Genomic DNA, 25,018 nt, shown 5'->3' with positions numbered 1-25,018 from the left:
GGAGAAGTAAAGCAGGAGAAATTCTGTTGGGCTCATTTGAAAAAGCAGGCTTTGTAAAGCACTGAACTGATGGGTCACCAGTTCCCTGAAGTACTAATATATTTTCTTTAATTTCACTCAGCAGAATCCAGAAAACCAAGATGGCCTTTCTCCAAGAGAGGAGTGGTGCTGTGTTGCGCATTGTCATTTTTGTTGTAATTAAGCCTCTCTGTCGCTAAGAAACTAAGGGACGGCTGAAGAGCTCCTTCATCCTACTATATCTTTGCTTGATAGCAGATGGCACGTGGAGTTTAAATGATATCGTCACATCCACGGTACTGGCTGCAGAACATGCCAAATGATGCCATTTTGTGCAGCGAAAGATGCTAATTGCCAGTGGCTAATGAGCTCTGTGGAAAAAAACAGCAGTCCTAATATTGTGATGGTTTCCAACTCCCAATTTATCACTTGATACCACTTAGGAAACAGCTCGCTTGTTGAAGTCGACTTGCACAAGCGTAAGCTCAGGTTGTGATCAGCGCCACACACATTGCGAATACTGAAAAATTAATGAGATGTTACAGAAGCAAAGTCCACAGTTATGCGTCTATTTCTGGGAAAGCCAGCTGGATGAGTCCTAGTAGGTTTTTAAATTTCATTCTTGGCTCCATCAATTATTGAAAAGTTACAAATCAAAACCAGTGATCCCTGATTCTTTACTACCTAGAACAAGGGTTGGCCACCATCCAGCCTCTCCTTCAGACCCCTTCATTACAGTGTCTACACACCTGCCGTGTGTAGAGCAATAGAGCCATATGGGTAGTGGCCGTGTCTCATTCTATTAAAAATATCTGGGGGCACCTGGGTGGCTCAGTAAATGAAGTTGCTGCCCTCTGCTCAGGTCATGATCCCAGATCCTGGGATTGAGCCCCATGTTGGGCTCTCCACTCAGTGGGGAGCCTGCTTCTCCCTCTGCCTCTGCTGCCTGCTCCCTATGCCCCCATGCTTGTGCTCTCTTTCTCTATCTCAAAATAAATAAATAAATAAATAAATATTTTTTTAAAAGATTTTATTTATTTGACAGAGATCACAGGTAGGCAGAGAGGCAGACAGAGGATGGGGGGGAAGCAGGCTCCCTGCTGAGAAGAGAGCCCCATGCAGGGCTCCATCCAGGACCCTGAGATCATGACCTGAGATGAAGGCAGAGGCTTTAACCCACTGAGCCACTCAGGTGCCCCTAAATAAAATCTTTTTTTAAAAAATCTGTCCATATGGCCTCCAATCACTTTGTCATCTGTGGACACAGACACACTGATATATTTTTTTAAGTCCTGGGGTTAAATCATAAGTCCTCTGGGGTTCCAGGCTATACTACTCCAATTACTGTTCTGTGACCTTGACCAAATGGGTTACCCTCCCTCAGCTTCAGGTCCTTCCCTGTAAAAGGGGTTGTGGGAATAACACCAGCCTCAGAATGGGGTCATGATGAGTGAGTCCAATAATGTTTGGGGAGCTTTACCCCAGAACAGGCCCTGTGGCAAACCCTCAATCAGTAACTAGCCATATTATTGGTAGCATGATTTTCATTGGGATTTGGAAAACCATCTGTTCTTATAACTGAATGTATGAGTGACTTACCTATAATTCTTTCAAGCATAACAAATTTGTGTGAGTATCTTCATCAGCTTGGATTGCTACAACAAACTACCACAGACTGGGTCACCCAAACAACAAATACTCCTTTCTCACAGTTCTGGGGGCTGGGAAGTCCAAGGTCAGGGTGCCAGCATTGCTGGGTTACAGGGAGAGCTTTCTTCCTGGCTTGGAGGTGGCCACATTCTCACTGCACCCTCACCTGGATGAGAGGGGCACGCTGCTGTCTCTTCCTCTTACGATAAGGGCCCAGGGCCCATCATAGGGGCCCTACCACCATGACCTCATCTAAACCAAACTACCTCCCAGAGGACACATCTCCAAATACCATCACATTTGGGGGTTAGGACTTTAATATATGAAATCTGAGAGGACACCAGCATTCAGTTTGTAGGGACACAGCCTAACTACTAGTAAAAATCTGTTACCAGGGCTGTTGCTCATCAGTTTTGCCCCTATTTAGGGACATGATTTGACTGTTCTCCTGGCAGATCTGAAGCTCTCTTTCCAAGGCTCCTTCCTCATATAAATGGAGGCAGGGCTGGTTACCGGTCAGGTCTGAGGTCCCAGGAGAAAGGGCATCTCTCCCCAGCTCTCCTCCAGAGCAGGAAAGCTCTAAGAGCTGCTTGGGAAAGAGAAGGGAGAAACCTACATGAGGAAGGGATCCTCCTACACGTGTACTCCTCTAAGATGACCAATCTATTTTTAGGTTTAATAGATCTATTCTTCCCCCCTAAAGAAGCAACATGTTCCACACATGCGGGGTGACCATACGGGCCAAGCACTGGGCTAGATAACTAATGCACCAAGATGCCCGTCACCAACTCGCAATTGAGAAAGTGGGAATGACATGTAAATTAGGGGAAAAAATATGTTAAACGGTTTGCATGGTGTTGGAGGTAGGTAGGCAGCAGTGGAAATAATTAGTGGAATGAAAAAACACTTCAGCAAATGTTCTCCGTAATGAAGGCAAATTCATTTCTCAAAGCCTCGTTTTCAAAAGGATACATTATTTCCTCCCTTTAAAATCAGCCTGTCTACTTGCTCCTTTATCGTTTTAGCCTTATTTATCAAGGAATTCATATCTCTAGAAATGATAATCCACAGGAATCTAATAAACACCCTACTTTACTGTCCCCATTTTGCAAACAGGTAAGCTGAGGTTCATAGAGGTTGAATAGCTTGCTTGAGGTCACATCACTCTTCAATGGTGAGGTGGGGACTGACCCCCAGGGGTCCCAGAACGTCTAGCTCTGAGTCTGTTTCCATCCTGATGTTGCCCTGCTTCTTCAATTGTGGGGCTCCACAGTCAGACCTGGACAGTCTTCTCTTCTTTCTCTCCTCAGAGCTCTCAAAAATCTTCCTGTTCTCACCAGTTCAATACCATCTTTGGGTCAACCACTCTAAAATGTATCCACCCACCTCTGTCCATTTTGCTCCAGTTTCGTGACCCCAGTGGCCACTGCAAATGCATCTTAGTCATTAAGTTTGAGACCCCAAAACTAACCTTGGCTTATTTCTCTTCTTTGTCCTCTATCTCCTTTCAAATATACTTCAAATGCTTCTCATGGCTTCTCCTAGCCCATGCAGTCATAGCAGAAACAACAAGACCCCCAACAATGGTTGTCTTACTCTAAAGAGTTAATGTGGCCTCTAGGAGGACTGTCCCCTCCCTTCTCGCTGGTGTGTCAGCCCAGCGCTCTGGTCAGGAGGCTGGTCAGACCCATGGAAAGTAACAGTGAGTGCCCCTCAAGATAGAGGGCTGGCGCCCACTTTCCCACAGCCCCAACACTGCTTCTATTGTCCTGGTTTCTTTATTTTCCAACTGGCTGCTGAGTTTTTAAATTTCCACAACACGCAGTCGCTATGGTTTCAGACATCAACAAAAGGCATATGTCCCAATTGCTGTAGGAGTTCTCCAGCTGGCTGTAAGATTCCTTTGCTACTGTGGAAGTTAATGAGCCTCTAACAGATTTCTTTCTCCAGGGCCATAACCCTACCAGAAAAACCAGCCTTGAGCACATTCTAGAACTATTACAGGTCTCCTTTCAGATACACTGAGAGGAGTCATCTAACCACAAGACCAGATAATCCATGTCTTCTCTTCCTCACAACCCATCAAACTGAGTAACCTCCACAAAATTGCTTAGATCCACAATCAAGCACCAAGCATCATGTCTGAGACTATAGAACATGTTAAGAAAATTATCTCTGGTAAACACTTATATTGAAATGCAGCACGTTGACTTTAGAAAACCTTCCATATTGTTATGAGAGGTTTTTCCTAGTTTAGCTGGTAAAATGAAGTTAAGTGGGCAATTCAAGATTTTGCAACAGAATACTGAATAAGTCAAAAGAAAATGTACAATGGTCAAACGTATGAAGTTTAAAAACCAAGTCACAAAAGGATGTGTAAATATGATACCAATAAAATTACTTACAAATATGATCAGAAAAAAGATTTTCAGCAGTTATTTAGGCATAGAGATTATGGGTAACTTCAATTTTCTGTATTTGTCTTTGTTTCTCAAATTTTTGGCAATAACCTTTGTAATCAGATTTTTAAAACTAATATTATTGAGAAATAAAAACTATCACAAAAATAAGTGGATGGAGCAAGGAGTCAAGATGGCAGAGGAGTAGCAGATTGAGATGATATCAGGTTGCAGGAGTTCAGCTAGATAGTTCTCAAACCATTCTGAACACCTACAAACCCAAGCAGAGATCGAAGAGAAAAGGAGCAGCAATTCTAGAAACAGAAAATCGACCATTTTCTGAAAGGTAGGACATGCAGAGAAATGAATCCAAAGGGATGGGAAGATAGACCATGGAGGGCCAGCTCCCAGCAAGCAGTGGAGCAACAGAGCACAAATTCCAAACTTTTAAAAGTCCACTCCACTGAGGGACATCACTCCAGAGGCTAAGTGGGGTGGAGCCCTCATGGGGACAGCATGGTCTCAGGTCCCGTGGGGTCACTGAAAGATCAGGGGTGTCTGAGTATAGCAGAGTTTGCAGGTATCAGAGCCGGGAAGCCAGCTACAGAGACAGAGCCAAGGACTGAGCTCTCAGCTCAGGGTTACCTTAAACTGTGATCTGCAGTACAGTCAGGCCACTGCTCTTTGAGCAGGTACCCCACAAGTGACAAATCTGAGGAGACTCACCTTCCTTCTCTGGAGGCAGGAATCTGCTGGATTTAGAGACTCCAAATGGGGCTGTGCGCCAGAGACAAAAACACTCAGTCATAGGTTGAATGAGCTTGGAGCATTCAGGAGTGACTGGGCACTTTTCCACGAGGGCACACTGAGGAGTGGGGCCCCGAGCTCTCGACTCCTCTGGGCCGGAGATTGGGAGGCCTCCATTTTCATTCCCATCCTCCAGAGCTCTACGGAAAGAGTTCAGAGAACAAAAGCTCCCAAGATCAAAGCCAAAAAGACTACTTAACCCAGCCCCTTGCAAGGGCAGATCAATTCCACCTCGGGGGAAGACATTTGAGAATCACTACAACAGGCCCCTCCCCCCAGAAGATCAGCAAGAACATCTAGCCAAGACCAAGCTCACTGATCAAGGAGAACAGCAGAATTCCAGAGGAGGGGAAAGCAAAGCATGAAACTCATGGCTTTCTCTCCATGATTCTTTAGTCTTGCAAAGTTAATTAAATTTTTTAATTTTATTTTTTCTTATTCTGATTTTTTAAACTTTTCCTCTTTCCTCTTTTAATGTTTTTTTAACTAGTTTATCTTAACAATACCTTTCTTTTAAAAATCTTTTTAAATCTTCATTATTATAGTCATATTTTATCCTTCATTGTATCACTGTAACTTTATTTTTTGTATACATATAGGGTTTTTTCTTCTAAAAATTTTTGGATACAATTTCTTCTAATAGATCAAAATATACCATAAATCTAGCACAGGGCTTTGTTCTAGTCTCCAGCCTGAGAAAATACTCTCCACTTTCTTTTTCTTTCTTTTTCCAATCAACTTATCTTATCAATTCCTTTTTTAGAATTTTTTTTAAATTTTCATCTTTACAGCTATCTTCTAACCCTTCATCATGTTTACCCTTATTTTTGTATATATATAAGTTTTTCTTTCTTAAAAATTTTGGGAGGTAGTGAGGTAGTTTCTTTTAAGAGACCAAAATACACTCAAAAATCAAGTGCATGGCTCTGTTCTATTCACCAGTCTAATATATTTTTGTTTAATTTTAAAAAAAAATTTTTTTAACTTCTCATTACCTTTGTTCTCCCCCTGATTCGGGATCTCTTCTGATTTGGTTAATGTACATTTTTATGGGGTCTTTGCCACCCTTTTTGTATTTTATTCTCTCATTCATATATTCTTATCTGGATAAAATGACAAAGTGAAAAAACACACCACAAAAAAAAAAAAAAAGAATAAGAGGCAGTATTGAAGGCTAGGGACATAATCAATATGGACATTGGTAATATGTCAGATCTAAAGTTCAGAATGACAATTCTCAAGGTGCTAGCTGGACTTGAAAAAGGCATGGAAGATATTACATAAACACTGTCTGGAGAAATAAAAGCTCTTTCTGGAGAAATAAAAGAACTAAAAAAGCTACTAATGAGGTGCAATCAAAAATGAAGGCTCTTACTGCTAGAATAAATGACACAGAAGAGAGAATTAGTGATATAGAACCAAGTGATAGGGACGCCTGGGTGGCTCAGTTAGTTAAGCGGCTGCCTTCGGCTCAGGTCATGATCCCAGCGTCCTGGGATCGAGTCCCACATCGGGCTCCTTGCTTGGCGGGGAGCCTGCTTCTCCCTCTGCCTCTGCCTGCCACTCTGTCTGCCTGTGCTTGCTCTCGCTTCTCTCTCTATGACAAATAAATAAATAAAATCTTTAAAAAAAAAAAAAAAAAAAGAACCAAATGATAAAGAATAAAGAAGTTGAGCAAAAAAGAGACAAACAAATACTGGATGGACCACGAGGGGAGAATTTGAGAGATAAGAGATCCCATAAGATGCAATAATATTAGAATAATTGGGATTCCAAAAGAAGAAGAAAGAAAGGGGGGCAGAAAGTATATTGGAGTGAATTATAGTAGAGAATTTCCCTAATATGGCAAAGGGAACAAGCATCAAAATTCAGGAGGCACAGAGAAACCCCCCAAAATCAGTAAAAATAGATCCACACCCCATCATCTAATAGTAAAACCTACAAGTCTTAGTGACAAAGAGAAAATCCTGAAAGCAGCCCAGGACAAGAAGTCTGTAACATACAATGGTAAAAATATTAAACTGGCAGCAGACTTATCCACAGAGACCTGGCAAGCCAGAAAGAACTGGCATGATATATTCAGAGCATTAAACGAGAAAAACACGCAGCCAAGAATACTATATCCAGCTAGGCTGTCATTGAAAATATAAGGAGAGATAAAAACCTTCCAGGACAAACAAAAACAAAAGGAATCTTTTCCCTACAGGAAATATTGAAAGGGGTCCTCTAAGCAAAGAGAGAGCCTAAAAGTAGTAGACCAGAAAGGAGCAGAGACAATATACAGTAACAGTCACCTTACAGGAAATACAATGGGACTAAATTCATATTTTTCAATAGTTACGCTGAATGTAAATGGGCTAAATGCCCTCAAATAAAAGACACAGGATATCAGAATGGATAAAGACAAAACCCATCAATATGCTGTCTGCAAGAAACTCATTTTAGACACAAAGACACCTCTAGACTTAAAGTGAGTGGGTGGAAAACAATTTAAAATGCTAATGGACATCAAAAGAAAGCTGGGGTAGCAATCCTTATATCAGATCAACTAGATTTTAAGCCAAAGACTATAAGAGATGAGGAAGGACACTATATCATACTCAAAGAGTCTATCTAACAAGAAGATCTAACAAGTTTAAATATCGATGCCCCTAACATGGGAGCAGCCCATGTTAATTAATAACAAAATCAAAGAAACACATCTACAATAATACAATAATAGTAGGGGATTTCAACATTCCCTCACTGAAATGGGCAGATCATCTAAGCAAAGGATCAACAAGGAAATAAAGGCCTTAAATGACACACTGGACCAGATGGACATCACAGATATATTCAGAACATTCCAACCCAAAGCAACAGAATACACATTCTTCTCTAGTGCACACGGAACATTCTCCAGAATAGATCACATCTTGGGTCACAAATCAGGTCTCAACCAGTACCAAAAGACTGGAATCATTCCCTGCATATTTTCAGACCACAATGGTCTGAAGCTAGAACTCAATCACAAGAGGGAATTTGGAAAGAACCCAAATATATGGAGACTAAACAGCATCCTTCTAAAGAATGAATGGGTCAACCAGGAAATTAAAGAAGAATTGAAAACATTCATGGAAACAAATGGTAATGAAAACACAACAGTTCAAAATCTGTGGGACACAGCAAAGGCAGTCCTGAGAGGAAAGTATATAGCAATACAAGCCTTTCTTAAGAAACAAGAAAGGTCTCAAATATACAACCTAACCCTACACCTAAAGGAGCTGGAGAAAGAACAGCAAAGAAAACCTACACCCTGCAGGATAAGAGAAATAATAAAGATCAGAGCAGAATCAATGAAATAAAAACAAACAAACAAACAAAAACAGTAGAACAAATCAACGAAACTAGGAGCTGGTTCTTTGAAAGAATTAATAAGATTGATAAACCCCTGACCAGACTTATCAAAAAGAAAAGAGAAAGGACTAAAATAAAATCATGAATGAAAGAGGAAAGATCACAACCAACACCAAAGAAATGCAAACAGTTAAAAGAACATATTAGGAGCAACTACACACCAGTAAATTTGACAATCTGGAAGAAATGGATGCATTCCTAGAGCAAAACTGAACCAGGAAGAAATAGAAAACCTGAACAGACCCATAACCAGTAAGGAGATTGAAGCAGTCATCAAAAATCTCCCAAGAAAAGAGAGCCCAGGACCAGAAGGCTTCCAAGCGGAATTCTACCAAACATTTAAAGAATTAATACCTAGTCTCCTGAAACTGTTCTAAAAAATAGAAATGGAAGGAAAGCTGCCAAATTCATTTTATGAGGCCAGCATTACCTTGATCCCAAAACCAGACAAAGACCCCATCAAGAAAGAGAATTACAGACCAATATTCTTGATGAACACAGATACAAAAAAAAATCTCACCAAAATACAAGCCAATAAGATCCAACAGTACATTAAAAAGATTATTCACCACAACAAAGTGGGATTTATTCCAGGGCTGCAAGGCTGGTTCAACATTCGCAAATCAATCCATGTGATACAATACATTAATAAAAGAAAGAACAAGAACCATATGATACTCTCAAGAGATGCTGAAAAAGCATTTGACAGAGTACAGCATCCTTTCTTGATCAAAACTCTTCAAAGTGTAGGGATAGAGGGTACATACCTCAATATTATCACAGCCATCTATGAAAAACCCACAGTGAATATCATTCTCAATGAAGGAAAACTGAGAGCTTCTCTGCTAAGGTCAGGAACATGGCATAGATGTCCATTATCATCACTGCTCTTCAACACAGTACTAGAAGTCCTAGCCTCAGCAATCAGACAACAAAAAGAAATTGAGGGCATCTAAATTGGCAAAGAAGAAGTCAAACTATCACTCTTTGCAGACGATATGATACTTTATGTGGAAACCCAAAAGACTCCATTCCAAATCTTCTAGAACTTGTACAGTAATTCAGTCAAGTGTGAGGATATAAAGTCAATGCACAGAAACAAGTTTCATTTCTATACACCAACAAGAGAGAAGAAAGAGAAATTAAAAAGTTGATCCCATTTATAATCGCACCCAAAACCATAAGATATCTAGGAATAAACCTAACCAAAGAGGCAAAGAATTTGTATGCAGAAAACTATAGAGTACTCATGAAAGAAATTGAGGAAGACACAAAGAAATGGAAAAATGTTCCGTGCTCATGGATTGGAATAACAAATATTGTGAAAATGTCTATCCTACTTAAAGCAATCTACATGTTTAATGCAATCCCTATCAAAATACCATCTATTTTTTTTTTCAAAGAAATGGAATAAATAATCCTAAAATTTATATGGACCCAGAAAAGACCTCATATAGCCTGAGGAATGTTGAAAGCCAAAGTTGGTGGCATCACAATTCTAGACTTCAAGCTCTATTACAAAGCTGTCATCATCATAACAGTATGGTACTGGCACAAAAACAGACATATAGATCAATGGAACAGAATAGAGAGCCCAGAAATAGACCCTCAAATATATGGTCAACTAATCTTTGACAAAGCAGGAAAGAATATATAATGGAAAAAAGACAGTCTCTTCAACAAATGGTGTTGGGAAAATTGGACAGCCACATGAAGAAAATGAAACTGTACCATTCATTTCCTTACACCACACACAAAAATAGACTCCAAATGGATGAAAGACTTCAATGTGAGAAAGGAATCCATCAAAATCTTTGAGAAGAACACAGGCAGCAATCTCTTCAACCTCAGCTGCAGCAACTTCTTCCAAGAAACATTGTCAAAGACAAGGGAAGGAAGGGCAAAAATGATCTATTGCGACTTCGTCAAGATCAAAAGCTTTTTCACAGAAAGGAAACAGTCAACAAAACCAAAAGACAACTGACAGAATGGGAGAAGATATTTGAAAATGACATATCAGATAAAGGGTTAGTATCCAAAATCTATAAAGAACATATCAAACTCAACACCCAAAGAACAAATAATCCAATCAAGAAATGAGCAGAGAACATGAACAGACATTTCTGAAAAGAAGACATCCAGATGGCCAACAGACACATGAAAAACTGCTCCACATCACTCGGCATCAAGGAAATACAAATCAAAACCACAATGAGATACCACCTCACACCAGTCAGAATGGAAAATTAACAAGTCAGGAAAGGACAGCTGCTGGCAAGGATGCGGAGAAAGGGGAACCCCCCCCCATACTGTTGGTAGGAATGCAAGCTGTGCAGCCACTCTGGAAAATAGTATGGAATTTCCTCAAAAAGTTGAAAATAGAGCTACCCTACAACCCAGCAATCACACTACTGGGTATTTACCCTAAAGATCCAAATGTAGTGATCCGAAGGGGCATGTGCACCCGAATGTTTATAGCAACAATGTCCACAATAGCCAAACTATCGAAATAACCTGGATGTCCATCAACAGATGAATGGATAAAGAAGAAGCGATATATATATACAATGGAAAACTATACAGCCATCAAAAGAAATGAAATCTTGCCATTTACAACAACGTGGATGGAACTAGAGGGCATTATGTTGAACTAAATAAGTCAATCTGAGAAAAAGAATTATCATATGATCTCCCTGATATGAGAAATTTGAGAGGCAAAGTGGGGGGCTTGGGGGGTAGGGAAGGGAAAATGAGACAAGATGGGATCAGGAGACTCTTTTTCCTTTTATTAATTTCTTTATAAACATATAATGTATTATTAGCCCCAGGGGTACAGGTCTGTGAATCATCAGGCTTACACACTTCACAGCACTCACCACAGCACATACCCTCCCCAATGTCCATAACCCCACCACCCTCTCCCTACCCCCTACCCCTAGCACCCCCCAGTTTGTTTTGTCCATTAGAGACTCTTAACCTCACAAAACAAACTGAGGGTTGCCGGGGAGAAGGAGGTAAGGAAAGGGTGGTTGGGTTATGGACATTGGCAAAGGTATGTGCTATGGTGAGTGCTGTGAAGTGTGTAAGCCTGATGATTCACAGACCTGTACCCCTGGGCAAATAATACATTATATGTTAATTTTAAAAATAAATAAAAATAAATAAATAATTTGAAAAAAATAAGTGGGTGATTCCATTCTAAGGAAACTAGAGTTTCTGAATATTCTGGTATTCTCTCGCAGAGAATTATCATGTTGGGCAGTGCCTTTAACAGTCTGGGCTTTATTCAGTCATCTGCTAAACGAAGAGTTGAACTAATATCTGAAGCACTTCTGGTGCTAAGGGGCTGTGATCCAGTATTTTGAGTTAGGGACTGGGAAGGAATGTCCATTATCCACAAGGCAGCGCTGAACTGAAGTTTATGCTTTTTCTGTGACTGTCCTGAGCCTTCTATGTTAGTCTTTTCACAAGTAAAACAAGACATTTGGACTAGACATCCTCACTGGCTTCTGTCCTCCAGGTCTGACATTCTGTGGTCCTGTGGGTCAGACCCTGGTTCAGAAATGGCTTTTCACCTGTTAGGAGCTCACAGACAAAATGTGCAGTCTGTTCTCATGTATATTAGAGAATGAATGGAAGACACTGAGGCTACTAAGTTTGTGTCCTTAAAGAATTCATACTTGAAAGTCCCGTTTCTAACGATATTTAAGCAAAGCAAAGACAAACACAGGAACCTTTCCTATCTGGAAAGCTGCCTGTCCTCTGTGAAAATTACAGACTTTGGAGCCCGTGAACCCCCCACCTTTGGGTAGCTCTGAATTTGTTGGCTGCCATGATGAGGCGTTTTCTAGTTGTTGTGGTAGTCATTATTTTAAGTTGTCAGATTATTGCCTTGTTCGTAGTACCAGCAGAGCACAGGAGACAGCCCCTTGGCTGAGCAGAACACAGTCTGAAACCCAGGGAAGCAATTTTATCTTAACAAAGATCATGGCTAGAAGATCACTTTGTATACCAGAAAGCCTAGGACAAATGTCGAAAGCTGTTACCATGAGTCACCTGTCTGGGTCTTCTTCAACAAGACAACTTCTTAAGGTCTCTTTAGATGTTAAAACCCTTACTGCACGATTCTTCAATAGTTAATTTCAACAAGCATTGCCAGTGGAACCCGGATCAGACTGCCCAGTTCTGGCTTTGGGGTTCTTGAGGGTTTTAGGGGTTTTTAAATTTTTTTTTAATTTTTTGTTATTTTATTTTATTTTTTGCAATAAACTGAAAAAGTCTCAAGAAATTCTGAAGCATAACTCAAAACAACATTGATTTGAATTTCTTCTCCTTTTAAACCAAAAACAATGTATGTATGCTGTGCAGCACATTGGTTTGCATGGAGAGGAAGTGGCATCTCAGAGTCACACAGAGAGAGGAAACTTATTTCTAACTTATATGTAAGTTCTATGCTTTGAGTAGTTTGAGGGGCCACTAGCAAGAGGGATGCCAAGGGCCTGTAACGGGAACCATGGTTTTGGAAACTGCCTGTTCTTGCTGTGCGTCAAGTCAACTCACTGAGGTGGAAAGTTTTGTTCTCTCTTTTCTCCCATGTACAGGATGAAACCTGGAATGAAGTCATGGAAACACATCAGAAACTTCCCACCGACCAATTAGACTTGAGAAAGCAGCAAGAGGCCATGTGGGAACTCTTCACAAGTGAATGCACTTATTTCTTGGACCATTTATTAGTTCTTAAGATGGTAATGCTGGCTTTCAGTTTGCAGCAGATGGAAAATATTAATTTGATTCTCTGGACACTTGTTTTCTCCCACTGTGCTGAGAGAAAAAAAAAGAAAAAGAAGAAGAAAAGAAAGGAAAAAAGGAAGTTGAAGAGAGGGCCCCTTCTTTCAAGGGATTTTTAAAAATTACACTTACTTTTTTTAATCTGTTGCTTAGTTGTCTCTTTGTTCTCTTTTAAAAACATGGCTTCTCAGGTTTGGGTAAGATCTAAGTAAACTAGTCCAGCTCCTCATTTGATGTCTGAATCCTCTTCTGCCTTATCCTCACCCGTGTTCACACACTACTAGGGTCAAGGAACTCACAAACATCCTCAAAGCATCAGTCCCACCTTTGGTCAGCTCACTTTTCTGGAGCTCTCATTCCCTCATGAACAATGCCAAGAGAAGGCTTTTTTTGGTTTTTTGCTTGCTTGCTTTTTCTTTTTCTTTTTCTTTTCTTTTTTTTTTTGAGATTTTTATTTATTGGACAAAGAGAGAGTACGAGCAAGGAGAGGGACACGCAGAGGGAGACAGAGAAGCAGGTTCCCCACGGAGCTGGATCCCAGGGACCCTGGGATCACGACCGGAGCCAAAGGCTGACGTTTAACCACCAAGGTGCCTCACAAATGCTAATTCTTATCAACCATCGGGCCACCCTCACAGATGTCTGGGACAACCATGCCCACGTCATATAATGGGCTTGGCTTACACAGCATATTCGTGATGTCTGCCAGGGAAATGCCTGCGGAAGTGCCCTGAGGTAGTGCAGTTCTGAGCAGAGAATTCTGGGCAGAGAATTATCCAAGAACCATGGGGCAAAGAATGGGAAGGGAGCAGTCGCCTTCCAAGACCACAGGGAAGAAGAGGCACATCCCCTCAAGGCTTCCTCGGCCCATAAGGCATTCAAACTTTGGCTACTCTCTTACACAGGAAAAATGCTGGGTTGGGAGACTCGGGTTCAAGGTCTGAATCTGCCTCTGACTTTAACCTTGGGAAAGTCTAGCTCTACATTTCCTAAACCAGCATTTGGCAGACATTTCCGTATAGGTCCAGACTGTAAATATTTTAGGCTTTGCAGGCCATGTGGTCCTTATTGTAACTACTCAGCTCTTCTGCTGCAGCACCAAAGAAGCTATAGATAATTTGTAATAAAAAGAGAGAGAGAAATAATGTGGTCCATTGGCATATTACAATAAAACATTATTTGGGTAGCAGACCTGGTTGACCCCACAAGCTGTCATTTAAGAATTCCTGTGCTAAGCTATAAAACAGAGATGACACCACCATCTCCGGCTCTCTCATACCATCTCATCACTGCAATAATCAGATTCATTTTCTTTGAAATCTATCAGGTGCTATGCACATGTCAATTAATATCTTCTGTAAGTAATATTGATTGTATTGGCCACAATGTTAGGTACTTTACCAGCAAACTTTAAACCACAAAGACTCAGAAAATTGAGAATTAGAGATGATATGTATTAGGATGCAGAAAATGAGTTCAAGTGATGCAGGATTTTAGTGGGCAATGTGACTGTGGAGTTCACAGGTGGGAGGAACTTCAAGGTTGGCTCCATCAAAGGACTCAACTCCGAGGACAAATTTTGTTTTCCATATTTTACCCCTGCCTTCCATGGCATCAGCCCCATCCTATGGTGGGCTTCTGTTGTAGTCACAAGATGGCTGATGTCCTTGAGGCCAGAGAGAGAGAGATCACTTCTCAGCACTCATGCCAATGTCATGATGTTCATGTTCATTGCACTGGCTTCAGTCACATGCCCTCCCCTGAACCAACTACTCTAATAAGGAAGGAAAGTGCTAATTGGTTTAAAGCAATCAAGGCCCATCTCTACAAGTAAGGACTCCTTGGCTCACAGCACATGCAAGGAATGGGAAAGAGTAGATACTGAGGGGAAAAGCAGAAGATATTATGGGGAAGACTGAAGCTGGGTGGTATCCAATAGACATTCACGACAGAGCACTAACCCCCTGGCCTGTACTACCACCCCTGCCCCGTTAAACAGCATAAGAATTTTTAAATCCCACTGTAAGCTATACAAGCTTTTTAAACTAGCATTTTCTGTTTGTTGTTTTTAGAAAAGCCAGTTTAAGTTTATTGATTTTCAAGTGTCACTGTGTATGTACAGTATTATGTATCAGTCTTCATATAATCAATGCAAGTTTCCCAAAGTTGGTTATATTTTGTAAGTCAAGCAGTAAAATAAATAAACCAGAGGACTGGGTATCTTTTTAAATGGACAGATTTTCTACAGGGCAAAAATCTTATAACAAAAACAGTATTTCTTCTAAATTTTCCCTACTTATCTGTTGCCATTACTTCCAATTCTTACAATGATGTTGTTTAAATATTTGGATATTGCCAGATTTCCCGACAACCAGTACCCCAGGCAAACCTCAGAGAGATTGTGGGCTTAGTTCCTGACCTCCACCATAAAGTGAGTATCTCAATAAAGCAGGTCAAATGAATTTTTTGGTTTCCCAGTACATATAAAATTATCTTGACACTATAATATATGTCCATCAAGTGTGCAACAGAAGTATATCTAAAAAACAATGGTCATATCTTAATTTCAAAATACTTTATTGCTGAAAAATGCTAACCACCCTCTGAGCTTTCAGTATGTCAGAACCCGTTTGCTGGCGGTGGGCCTTGCCTCAGTATGGATGGCCGCTGACTGACCGGGGTGCTGGGTGCTGAAGGTTGAGGTGACTGTGGCAATTTCTTCAGATAAGAAAACAATGAAGTTTGTCACATCGGTTGACTCTTCCTTTCACTTGAACACTTAAGGGCTATTTTAAGAGTATTAATTGGCCTAATTTCAATATTGTTTCAAGAAACAGGGAGGCCTGAGGAGAGGGAGAGAGAGAGATGGGCAATGGCTGATTAGTAGAGCAGTCACAACACATACCCAACGTCCATCAGTTAAGTTCACCATCTTCTATGGGCGTTGTTTGCAGAGCCCTACAACAGTTACAATAGTAACACCAAAGACCGTTGATCACCGATCACCATAACAAATAAATAATAATGAAAAAGTCTGAAATATGAGAATTGTGAAAATGTGACACAGAGACATGGAGTGAGTCAATACCCTTGGAAAATGGCACCAAGAGGCTTGCTCGACATGGGGTTGCCAAAAACCTTCAATTTGTAAAGACCGGTATCTGTGAAGTGCAAGAAAATGAGCAATGTCTGTACACAGGATTTGGGGAAGCTCTAAGTCAGTGGTTCTCAGAGTGTGGTCCTTAGACCAGCAGCATCAGAATCACTTGGGAACTTACTAGAAATGCATATTCTCAGGGCATCTTAGTGGCTCCATGGAGCCTACTTTAAAAAAAAAAAAAAAAGGAAAGAAAGAAAAAAGGAGGAAAAAAGAATATTCTCAGACCCTATCAGAGACCTATGAGTCAGAAATTTAGGGGATTGACACTAATCTTTGACTTAACAAGGTCTCTAGGTAGTTCTAATGCAAGTTTTAGAAACATTCACTGCATTAACATATGGAAATAGAAACTGGAGAAGATTGGTGGTCTAAAGTCCAGGTTTTTTACACTTAAACTCCTTGAAATAATTGGTCCCTTTGAATGTTCATCGTATTTCTACAAAGTAGGCCTGTTTCAAAAAATTGATCTCTAGTTTATAGAATGAGGGCAAGTTATCTGTGAGAATTACAGTTCCTTCTTGACTTGCTGCAGTTTTCCTGTTGTATAAAGGAATCAGATCAAGTAATAAAAACATAAAGACTCCTTTAATGTTTCACCAATGTTTAATGCCTTTTCCAAATCTAAACATCTTCCCAGTTATCAGATATTAACTCATTAGTTGTCTATTTTTAATTTCTTGAACGTACAAGATATTTGGGTCTTTTGCAGAGGAAGAAGTAAATGAGAACTCATTATGAATGTTGTTTTGGTCTTAAGTTAGTGCCATTGGCAGGAAAAGAACCCTTGAGATTTCTTTGGCCCCGGGAAGCTGAGAAAGCCCATTTGAACAGATTATGTACAACAAGCATCTGTGAGAGCTCACACAAGCAACAGCAACTTTGTACAGAACAGCTCATTGTCCATTTGTCCTATGGAGCTTAAATGTCATCATTTGTATTTAGGAAAATCCTTAAACCTTGAAAATACTGATTTCTACATTGTCTTCTAAAGTTATACTCAGGAGGTTGATGTTTAATGTTCTTGCAAAGGGCAAGTTTCAAAATTGGAAAATAGAAAGTAATTGCATTTTTTTAAAAAGATCTTCATGAATATATTAAAATATCTACAAACTCATGAATATCTCCTGGATGTGGCTGTATGGAGACTTTTTGCAAACCTAGAGGCATTGAGTCAGATGAGTCACAGTGGGTAGACTCGAGTAGCCATGTTTTCAAATTTACCAGAGGATCATAAAAATGTACGCTTATTCTATTCCTGTGGCTTCTGTTCTATATTCCATTCCCATATAATGTCATGACCAGGAGTTCGGATTAATAAGCAGGAAATCTAAATGTCCATTGACATCTTTCCGAGAGATTGCAGATATTACTGAGCCTTCAGTAACATCTTCCGTCGTCTTTCTGTGGTCATTTAAGAAGTAAATATAATGTTTGCTTCAGTGGCACACAGACTAAAACTAGAACCATAGAGAAAAGACTAGTATGGCCCCGGCACAAAGATGAGGCACAAATCTGTGAAGCATTCCATATTTTTTCTAAGATACAAGCTCTGGAACATCTTCTAGAATCTACTCAGGAACCCACCTGCTTTAGTGCTGTATTCAGAAGACCTAAAACAGTGCCTGGTGGGCCTGGGAGGCTCGAGAAGCAATGTGGAATATATGAATTTCCTCAATAAGTAATGCTGAATACAAAAAAAAAAAAAAAAGTTGAACACATTCATTTGTTTGTGGGTTTTTTTTTCAGATTTTATTTATTTATTTGACACAGACAGAGATCACAAGTAGGCAGAGAGGCAGGCACAGAGAGAGGAGGAAGCAGACTCCCTGCTGAGCAGAGAGCCCAGTACGGGGCTTGATCCCAGGACTCTGGGATCATGACCTGAGCCAAAGGCAGAGGCTTTAACCCACTGAGCCATCCAGGCACCCCAAGTTGAACATGTTCTTAAGATCTCCATCATCGGGGGCCTGGGTGGCTCAGTGCGTTAAGCCTTCGGCTCAGGTCATGATCTCAAGGTCCTGGGATCGAGCCCTACATCGGGCTCTCCGCTCAGCAGGGAGCCTGCTTCACCTCCTCTCTCTGTCTGCCTCTCTGCGTACTTGTGATCTCTGTCCGTGTTGAATAAATAAATAAAATATATTTTTTTAAATCTCCATCATCTTCATAAATATTTATTTTCAAATAAATATTTTTTCTATGATACAAGCTCTGGAACATCTTCTAGAATCTAGAAGGTTCACGCATATATTATAAATAAATAATATCTTTCTTCTAAAAAGGAAGAGAAATACCAACAATAATTTATATGTAAGATACACTGATAAGAAAATATATACTGGAGAGCGGAGAAAAAGAAGTCTTTGAATTTTGCCAGGACATAAGTTCGAAATGGAAAACATCTCTAAAAGTGATACCCGAAGCTCATCAATTTTTGACTCCTTACCCTTGGAAGGGTGACTACTCTTGTTTTCTTTCTCCCTGGCCCTTAGAAAAGCTTTGGTTTTGTGAACAGTCTTTTCAGTATCATCAAGGACTAGGCCAAGCCTTTGGAGACTTCACTGCTGGTGGATTTAATTTCCAAGCTCACAAAGGTAAGATCCTTCTGGGATGACCCAGCTTTGTTCCATAAATTCACCCACCTCCCAGGAGAGTTAGGTACGGGCTCCCTGATTTGTGTGCGTGTGCTATCGTGCCTAAGAACGTTCCATGAATACCCTCCCATGAAAGAGACATCCTTTCCTCTGCCAGTCAACATCTTCCAAAATAACTTGTGGCTCCTGTTTGGCACTGTCACCCCTCCTGCGTGGGTTTTATGAACACAAAATTCTGCATGCATGGAAACACCATTTCTAAGTCTGTTTTGTAAAATTATTTTAACTTAAAGCAATATTCATGGCGATAGTTTGTGTAGGCTAATTACATGGTTCAGTTATTCTTCTAATGAAGTGCCAGGCTCTCAGAAAAGAACAAAATAAACCTTCACCTCTATCAACACCCTTAATAAGACTTCTCTGTGAAGGAGAAGAGAGGAGAACCTACACCTTTGGTTTGAGAGATGCTATTTATTTCTGAGTAAATACTTGGACCTCCTCCCCCACTTTTTTACTTCGACTTTTTAAACCCAGCCCCTCCTCACGGAGCAAGATTTTAATTTTTACAAGCCATTCAAAAAAAAACCATATATTGAGATTTACTGAGCATTTACTAAGGGCCTAGGTATGGGGCTGAGACCCTGTACATGCTAATCTGTAGAATTAGACGCTGTCCCTAGTTTGGGGGAGTTTTCAGTCCAGTGGGGGAGAAACGGATGCGATAATGATGCCAATGATATCATCCAATTGAGATAAATGCTGAGGAGAAAGGAGCATAGATATCATCAAAGAAGGTTTCCAAGTTGGGGCAGATGGCAAGAGTTTACAGATAGGAGATTCTTTGCAATGATGCTCAAGGTGAGAGATGAAGGAGTATTAAATGCACTGAAACAAGCATGAAGTTAGGTGAAAGTAACGGGATCTTTGGTCACCTCTGAAAACAGATTTGAGTAAGAAATGCTTTGAAAAACAGGGGAAAGAATGTAGTACTGGCAATTAGATAAACATCTCAGGATCTCTCAATCCTTCAGAACATGTTTAAATTCAGTTTTTAGTAAATAGTCTGGAAAAACATCCACTTCTCCTCAAAATACATAAGTTGTATTCGTCTGCTGGGGCGGCTATAACAAACTGTCACAGAGTGGGCAGCTGTCAAACAACAGAAATGTATTTCTCACCGTTCCAGAAGGTGGAAGTCCGAGATTAGGTCACCAGCATGGTCAGGAGAGGGTCCTCTTCTGGGTCGCAGACTTCCCATTGTATCCTCACGTGGAAGAAAGAGTCAAAGATCTCTCTGGAACGTCTTTTATAAAGGCACTGAAACCATTCACAAAGGCTCTATGCTCATGACCTGGCCTCCCAAGGGCCCACCTCCGAATACAGTCACACTAGGGCTTAGTATTTCACATGTGAATTTGAGAGGACACAAATATTCAGACCATAGCATAAGAGCACTTGTAGCCTACTAAAGCATGGGGATCAATAGACTCTTAATTCCAAGTCTGTAATATAACCCATGAGGGAGTGCTTCGTATCATGTTACAAATGGGCAAAGGTGAGTTATAAAAGTTTTCCTAAATTTAAGTGGCCCTATATCAATCAGGTTAACTTCATTTTTGTACCACAATAACAACTCCCAGATCTCAGTGGCATGGTGTCCCTGCTCTGGGACCCAGGCTGAGGGAGCAGCCACCCACTGGAATGTTACCAGTCTTCATGGCAAAGACATGAGGGATAGGGCAGAGCCTTCACTGAGTCTTCAGGTGTCTGCCTAAAGCAGCCCCAGGCATGGCTGTTCACACTTCAGAGATCCAAGAAAGTCACATGGCCAACCTCACCATCAGTGGAGTGGGAACCTGTAATGCTCCCCAGGGAGGGGAACTGGATGGACAGGATCACCACACTGCCTCACAGGAAGCTCCCCCGGGGAAGACTGGGGCATTTGTTGTTCACACGTGAGCCATCTGTGTGAGTCACTGAGAAGGAGAAGGAAGCTTGGAGAGGTCAGATAATCTGGCCAAGGTCACAGAGCTAACGGGTTATGGAATTGGATTTCTAAGCCCTGCTCTTCATGGTCTCAACGGTTGCCTCTTCATCATGACATTTGTCAAGCATCTCAGTGTCTTCTGAGAAGTCCTGCTCTCTATCTCCAAGTGTTTCCTCCCAGAGCTCAAAGCCCACTGATTGAAAAGAAACTCACAAGGTCGTCTTTCAAATTACTTCTTGCTGAAGCCAAAATGTGCCCTTTCTACTCATTGCATCTTATCCTCTGAGGTCCTACCAAAAAAAAAGTTTTCTGGGCTTTTGTTATCTGTCTTCACTACTGTCACTTCCTTTAGTGGCTTTTCAGGCTGGACCTGCTTTCAGTGGTCCTGTTAGCAGGAAGTATGTGTGCCTCCCTTCTCCCATTCCATCACATGACAACACTATTGGGAAACCCTTGATGGGACCCATTACTCATTATTTTAATCAATAAATCTATCAAAGAGCACATAGATTTAGCAACATGGCAGGTGCTATGGAATCCCAAAGAGAGTGTCTCCCAGTAAGGTGGCAGAAGCATTGGTGATGAAGGAAGAGTAACCGTCTTTCCTAAGAACCCCTTCCTTGAGTCGTTGGCCCATTGGTGTGTGCTCAGTTAACCCTTATCTATATAAGCATATACATACGGATTGCCATCTGCCTTATTTGAAAATAAACTTGAGTTTGTTTACCCATGTGAAGTCACTGTAGCAGGTTTAGGACTGATCAAAGTTCTTCAAGATTAAAGTAACAACATGGAGCTCTTCATCAGATTTTCTACAAGAACAGCGAAGCGCCCCAAATTTAATGCCGTATTTTTAGGAGCCAGCAGGAGAATTAAGTTTGTGGATAATTTGAAGGACTATCTGATGAAAAGTTCCATGTTGTTACTTTAATCACGTATGACTGACACCAGTTTAACATCAACCAACACAAGCACAGAAATCCAAGGCGATGATGGTGGTTGGGACCCATGTGGGTACCTAGGTCTCAACAAAACATAAACAGAAGTAAAGGGTGAATTAAACTAAGATGTCCTAAGTAGAATTTCCTTTAAGAATGAAGGCTCAGGAGGCTGTGGTTTTTCGAGGAGTTACCCACTGATGATGAGAATACCATTTTTTGTTTAAAAAGTGTTCATCCGGAAGACAACTTGTTTCCATCCACAGGGTCACAGCTCCTGCTGATCCCAGAGTTCCTCAACCGCTGTCTTTTGAGAGCCTGAGGCAGAGAGATGACTTTGGAATTTATTTGAAAGTAAAGCACCATTTTCTTTTATGTTTTTCCTAGGACTCTTTGGATGTAATGGGTACTAGGAATTATTTCACCCAATTAAATGGGAAAGAAGAAAAATAAATGATCAACAATACATTTTTTTAAAAGATTTTATTTATTTATTTGTAAGAGAGAGATAGAGAGAGAGAGAGAGACAGCACAGGCAGACAGAATGGCAGGCAGAGGCAGAGAGAGAAGCAGGCTCCCTCTCTGCCAGTTGGTTGAGCAGCTGCCTTCAGCTCAGGTCATGATCCCAGCATCCTGGGATCGAGTCAACAATACATTTTAACTACAGTTCTGCTTTCCCCATAAATGCATGGTCCACTGCCCACTTGGGAATTTTACATGGTGCATATCTGGAAACATTAGACCATCATTCCTGAAATTTGGGCAGGGCTTAAAAATGCTTGATTTGTTCATTGTTTGTTTTGTTTTGTTTTTTGGTGGTGGTGTTGGATTTTTTTTTTTTTTTTTTTTGGAAGAAATTGGCACATTGTAAGGACAAAATAGAACAAGAACTGAGCTTTGTTTGTGAACAGAAGTTTGGCTTTTGTAGGATTTGGTCCTAGGAAAATCCTACTGCACAAAAGCCTGGAGCCCCATTTACACTCTAGTCTATGGGAATGGCAGCCCCAGAGCACATCATGGGGCACAAAGTAGATGTTGCCACTGGGGTTGGACAACATGGTGACTATGGGTTCCAAAGCATCAGAATAACAAGGAATTTCTACTGGGAAACATAAACATTTGCTAATAAGAAAAACTGGAACGAATTTTCCCTGACTTCCCTGGTTCCTTTGACACCCCCCACCCCCAAATTTTGATATTTCTTTAGCCTTGAACTGTACCTTTTCAGCATCATACCTGAGCCCTTCTGTAGGATCCAGAGAAGATGGTCCCAGCCTTTCCAGAAAACCAGCTCTGCTCTGCACCTGTAAGAAGGCCCCTCCTTCCTCTCACCCCAGAGCATCCCCTCAGAGGCATGGGAAGCAAGGCTATGGCAGTTCCCAAACCCTTTACCAGGAATCAGTGTGCCTTTGCCACGGCCTAGAGGTGCCAGAAAGCCTGGGTATGGTGGGGCCAAGAAAAGAGGAAAGATCTTTGGGAAGAGACTTGGCTCCATTTTTGCAGCTTCAGCCTTTTGGCCTGTTTCATTTGCTGCTCAAACCGAAAGCTCATTAGAGTTCCAAATGAATGAATAATGCTGTTGCAAAAGTTTTCCCTGGAAGCTGATGGATTGGACTCCTGGCCAGGCCCCCAAACTGGGAAGGATCCAGGTCCGCTGCTCTCCTTCCAAGCTAAGGCAGAGATGAATTTAACCAAGCTCAGCCACTGCTTTCAAGTAACTATGCAATATCCCATATCAACTGGTTTACATTTACTTGTGAAATACGTATAGCACTGGAGATATTTAGGGAAAAGAACTAGGGGGTGCCATGTGGTAGTGACTACGTAGAATATTTTTACAACGCGTGATGCTTTACCGGGCACTTGCTCAAATATCTCTTTTACTCCTCAGCACAAAGCTATGAAGGTGATTACATTGTCCCCATATGTCCCTGAGGTTCAGAAAGATTGTGTCACTTTACAGGGTCACATGGCCAGTAGGTGGCCAAAAAGAACCTGGATAAATGTCTTCAGGCAAAATGGAAAAAAACAATGGTCTTCATAACAGAACTATTTCTAAAACTTCAGGGGAATTTCCTGTTGCTGGGGCGCTGTTAGCTTCAAAAGACAAAGCTGAAGAATCAGGGGAGGCTCTGGAGGAATAAGAGGTGCACCTGCCTTCCACAGCCCCATAGTACAGAACAAATGCAGCATCACGTATAGTTAATTTTATATATTATAACATAATATATAATATATATTATATATTATATAATGTATACTATATAATAATATATAATATAATATATAATTAAAATATAGTATATTATTAAAATATACAATAAATAAAATTGTATATATAATGCTTATAATATGTAATAAATACATAATGTAATAATTATAATATATGTAATTATAATACATAATAATAAGTGATACATAATAATAAAAATAAAATATAATACATAATAATGATAATATATAATAGTAGTAATAAAAGTGAAAAGGTGACTCCTTCTGGGGCCCTTGTGATGGCCAGGCCCTGTGCACCCTGCTGGTCATCTGTGATCTCTTTGTCTATACAACTCCCCCCCCCACCCCCGTGAGATCTGACATGATCCCCATTTTTCAGGAGCTTAGACGAAAGAGGCAACTTGCTGGAAGCGATGGTCATTCCGGGCAGAGGCAGGAGGGATTCGAGCTCAGCGCCATCTAAAGCTGACTCTGCCCTGATCTAAGCAGTGGGGCTGGAAAACTGGATCTGTCCTGCTGGGGGCTGCCTGGAACTGGGCGATGAAGGCGCTGGGATGAATTTACCCTCCGGGCCACGTGGGGCTTGAAGAGGGTCTGTATGTACTGGAGGCGAACCCTGATGGGAGTCGCATTCTCTCTGCTCTTTGCTAGACGGTTGGGATGAAACAGGGACAGACTGGGAGCTTACTGTGAGGCCTGTTCGTGTGCTTCAGCTAAACAAGGGCTAAGAGCCCTGCCTGCCGTAGACCAAGTGTTCGAGAAACGCCAACTCCTGTTCTGGGCATTTGGGGTTTTTTTGTTTGTTTGTTTTTTGATTTTAAGATTTTATTTATTTATTTCACAGACAGAGATCGCAAGTAGGCAGAGAGGCAGGCAGAGAGAGGAGGAAGCAGGCTCCCTGCTGAGCAGAGAGCCCGATGTGGGGCTCGATCCCAGGACCCTGAGATCATGATCTGAGCTGAAGGCAGCGGCTTTAACCCACTGAGCCACCCAGGCACCCCGCGTTCTAGGCATTTTGTGTAGATTAAATCATTAGAACTCCTCAGCAACCC

At 41.0% G+C, this 25,018-nt stretch overlaps 1 protein-coding gene and 1 non-coding gene across 2 annotated transcripts in view; both read left to right on the top strand.

Moving 5' to 3' along the window:
* PLEKHG7 (pleckstrin homology and RhoGEF domain containing G7) overlaps nucleotides 1-25,018 on the top strand; it is a 65,718-nt gene that overhangs the window by 24,846 nt on the left and 15,854 nt on the right. The window contains 6 exon segments of the mRNA XM_032347730.1: nucleotides 122-162; nucleotides 11,981-12,063; nucleotides 12,856-13,015; nucleotides 17,298-17,403; nucleotides 18,708-18,809; nucleotides 22,963-23,175. Of these exon segments, the coding sequence (XP_032203621.1) occupies nucleotides 122-162; nucleotides 11,981-12,063; nucleotides 12,856-13,015; nucleotides 17,298-17,403; nucleotides 18,708-18,809; nucleotides 22,963-23,175 (705 nt within the window).
* LOC116594600 lies at nucleotides 17,650-17,752 on the top strand. The gene has a single exon (XR_004287311.1). It is a non-coding gene; the product is annotated as a U6 spliceosomal RNA (small nuclear RNA).

Source organism: Mustela erminea, chromosome 6, assembly GCF_009829155.1.
Source record: "Mustela erminea isolate mMusErm1 chromosome 6, mMusErm1.Pri, whole genome shotgun sequence".
Taxonomy (NCBI): Eukaryota; Metazoa; Chordata; class Mammalia; order Carnivora; family Mustelidae; genus Mustela; species Mustela erminea.
This window is presented reverse-complemented; position numbering and strand designations above follow the sequence as displayed.